This window comes from Acanthisitta chloris, unplaced genomic scaffold (assembly GCF_000695815.1).
Source record: "Acanthisitta chloris isolate BGI_N310 unplaced genomic scaffold, ASM69581v1 scaffold30736, whole genome shotgun sequence".
NCBI classification, from domain to species: domain Eukaryota; kingdom Metazoa; phylum Chordata; class Aves; order Passeriformes; family Acanthisittidae; genus Acanthisitta; species Acanthisitta chloris.
In genome coordinates this window covers 28,491-31,833 of record NW_008679192.1, presented here as the reverse complement: position 1 = coordinate 31,833, position 3,343 = coordinate 28,491, and the positions used below count along the sequence as shown (strand labels likewise).

The following is a 3,343-nucleotide window of genomic DNA, read 5'->3' as shown; positions in this document are numbered from 1 at the left end:
ATGAAGTGTGTAACATTTCACTTCTAATTTCTTGAATTTCAGTTAAATGAAAGAAGGTTACTAAATCTTGAATTCATTTTGGTCAAGGTAACACTCAAGAATGTCACTAAGCAAGAACCAAAACAAGTAATCCCTGTTAAACACAGATTGCCCTGAATTATTGAAACTCAAAGACCAGTTTGATGTAATAATACTCATGTCACCTGTCATCAGGAATAAGCTCAGCGATGTATTTTAAAAATAAAATCACCAGCACGATTAATACTAAAATGCATATTAACTTGTTTTATTGAGGCACAACAAGGCATTGTGAATAGCCCATACTTGAGGCAATCAATAGTGTAGTAAGCTGGACATTAATACAGTTTAGGGTAAGTGCAAACAATATACATTCACAGCTTTATTAGCAAGGCTACATCACAACTGATAAAGTGCCAAATTAGTGCTGATTCAGTACCCCAACTCCATGATTTCACCTTGCACAACAGGACCACCATTTCCCCCCAATAATGGAACCACATATCCTCTATAAAGTCAGTAGTAGGTGCAAAGCTAGTCCCACCCCCCTCCACCAAGGTGTTTGGAGCAGCTGTTTTGTAAACATCGCACTGGATTCTAGTCCTGATAAAGGAGGTATCCCGAAAAGGTGGAGTATTTCCAGCTACTTCCATAGATGGCACCCCGGTGCAGACGTAACCAGATTTGATCTCCCTGGAATAACTGCAGGACTGCATGATTACTAGCTGTTTCATGATCAGGAGCCCCATCATTTGCATATGCTGACACTAGGACCTCTTCATTCTTCATGAGATTCACATAGAGCGGAACATTCACAGCCAGTTTCAGCATGTGGAAAATGAAGACATATGTACCATTCACTGGACAGTTGAACCTACCAAGCTGAATATCAAAAGTTTCTCCAAGGTTGTTCAGCAACAGGTCAAACACAATGGGCTGGTCTAGAGTTCCAGGGGCCAGGTTGGATGTTCGGGCAGCAGAGAAGGCGACTCTCATCTGCTGTGGGAGTGGGTAGACATGCACTGGTAGGATGGTGGCAGCTTGGCTTGTCACTGGCATATCAACAGGGGTGATGCTGCGGGAGTCTCCCTGCCCAGAGTCTCCACTGGTAAAGGTTTCATTGTCTCGTTCTGGACTGCTCACCTGAGAGGAGTCACTCCACCCTGCTGTTAAAAATCATTAGCAGTGGTAAGTATTACAGCAGGAGAATACCCTTTAGCCTGCAGGCATGATCTTAATCAGCAAGTGTACAGGTTTCGCAACAGATTTGTCTGTCAGCTACAGTAAGGGGTCAAAGGGCTCCAGTGACACAGAACTTTGAAGCTGTTTTACATTCATCACACTTGCATTCAGCAAGATGGGACATAATTTAGCTATGAACAATCACTTCTTATGCTTCTAAGTAGAAGAGGGCAGTAACTTGCAATAGTTTTAGCTTTAGTATTTGTCACACGTCAGCATAAAAAGCATGTGCTAACTTCTGAGGGGAAATTATAAAGTTTGACAAAATGGACATAGAGCCAAGTAGCCAATTTTCACTACAAGTTACTCACTGTTCTTCTAGAGTTACATGTTTAGTAGGCCTTATCAATTTATGACCCTAGAATATTTGAAGTCTGACAAACTAGAGTAGTTTAAGTTTTCTGCATCTCACTCCCCCAAATAAAGCTGTTAATCTTTTCAAACATCCAAGTTAAAAGGTTCTAGAATGAAATCATTAATGGATCCAAGACATTTAAAGCTGTCATGCTCAAGTTGCAAACCATTGTTATCTCCACTGAAAAGCATCACCTTAAGGTAGTCAATAAAACTAACTGAAGTTATTAGGATTTATCCTAAAACAGCTTCTACAATAGGCCATAATTTTCCTTTACTCCCCAAAGCAGCCATCTATAGCTGCTATTCATCTCACTTTTCACCTGTAGCACTCAAAGTCCAGCTTTTTACAGCACATGCATTAGGAATAAATACTCTTTGTTCCAGCTTCTCAAAATACATGCTACTCATGCTTGGGCACAGAGAGTTAGTCTTATTTATTTCTTTAGGTTTTATACTCCACTGTGGAAGCACAGAGTAAACCTGTATTACCAAACAGATTTTCAGAGAAAAAGTTTTTACAAAGTCTTTGGGATCTGATGTGTTACCCAGAATCAGGGAAGAATATACAAGGCAAGAAGCCAATGCTTCTTCCCTAAACACAGTGGGTGTATTCCTAGCCAGTTTGTGAAGTTCAGTCAGGTACTACTGTGTCATAGCTTTGACACATGAAGATTCAAAACTGAGGACAGTGAAATTAAATCTGCTGCTGTGCAATGCTGTCTCAGAACAGTACCTAAGCTTCCACCTAGCTTGGTTTAATTACACCAATCTTGATCTGTTAGGTCAGTGATGGTCTACGTGTTTGTCTCACTGTTCACAACACTCCAGCTACTATGCCCCAGCACATATATGTGCAGCTGGGAACTTGGTGTGAGCCTTACCTCTTGAACTTGCTCGAGGACCACTAGACATTCCTCCTCTTTTATAGCACTGCTGGTAATTAACATCCTAAAAGAAAAGTATTTGGAAGATGTCTATAAGCAAATGTGAAAACAAGCGAGGCAAATACAGTATTTTTTCATTTCCACAATTCATTCAGTCTCTAGAGTAGATAGCGATGGAGTTCAGAAATAAGATGTAGACAAACAGCCTCACTTAGGAAAATTTGCTTTTATAATAGCTTGTATGAAATTAAAGATCCATTTTGATGCCTGTTCTAGCAAGTCAGGTTCTGAACAATGCACTTATTTCACTGAGCAATACCCTTATATCTCAAGGCTCTTTGAAGTCCATGAGCCTGTACAAAGGACCCTCAGACCACCTCCCACCAGGACCTTTGCTTTCCCACACATTGCTTTGGTTTGCTGTTGATTTTTTGATTTAGTTCAGGCTTTTTGCCTAACCACATTCTGTCAGTCCATTCAGGAGTTCATTATTCTCCATTACAAAGAAATCTGATGTACTGCCTTTAAAATCCATAATAAAAGTCATTATTCAACATCTTACGATGTACTGCCTTTAAAATCCATAATAAGTGTCATTATTCAACATCTTATTTATCATCTGTTTGCATTTCAGAGATTTCTTTCAGACTAAAATCATCCTGTTATACAGAGATACTGTCTGAACTGACTTATTTCAACTGCTGTCTGCCACTGCAAAGAAAAGGGTTTTGTCTAGGAAACAAAATTAACCTCGGGCTTGTAAGGAATAGTTCACCTGATAAGGTAATGATCTGTATTAGAACACTTAGCCCCTGTACAGTGGAAGTCACTGGAAACAAAGT

General features: G+C 39.8%; 1 protein-coding gene across 1 annotated transcript in view; it reads right to left on the bottom strand.

Moving 5' to 3' along the window:
• Positions 1-264: 264 nt before the first annotated feature.
• Positions 265-3,343, bottom strand: part of CAPRIN2 (caprin family member 2) — a 31,031-nt gene continuing 27,952 nt past the window's right edge. Inside the window, 3 exon segments of the mRNA XM_009077205.1 lie at positions 265-1,184; positions 2,499-2,565; positions 3,320-3,343. The exon segment at positions 3,320-3,343 is cut by the window's right edge and continues 110 nt beyond it. Coding sequence (XP_009075453.1) covers positions 616-1,184; positions 2,499-2,565; positions 3,320-3,343 — 660 coding nt within the window. The 3' untranslated portion in view covers positions 265-615.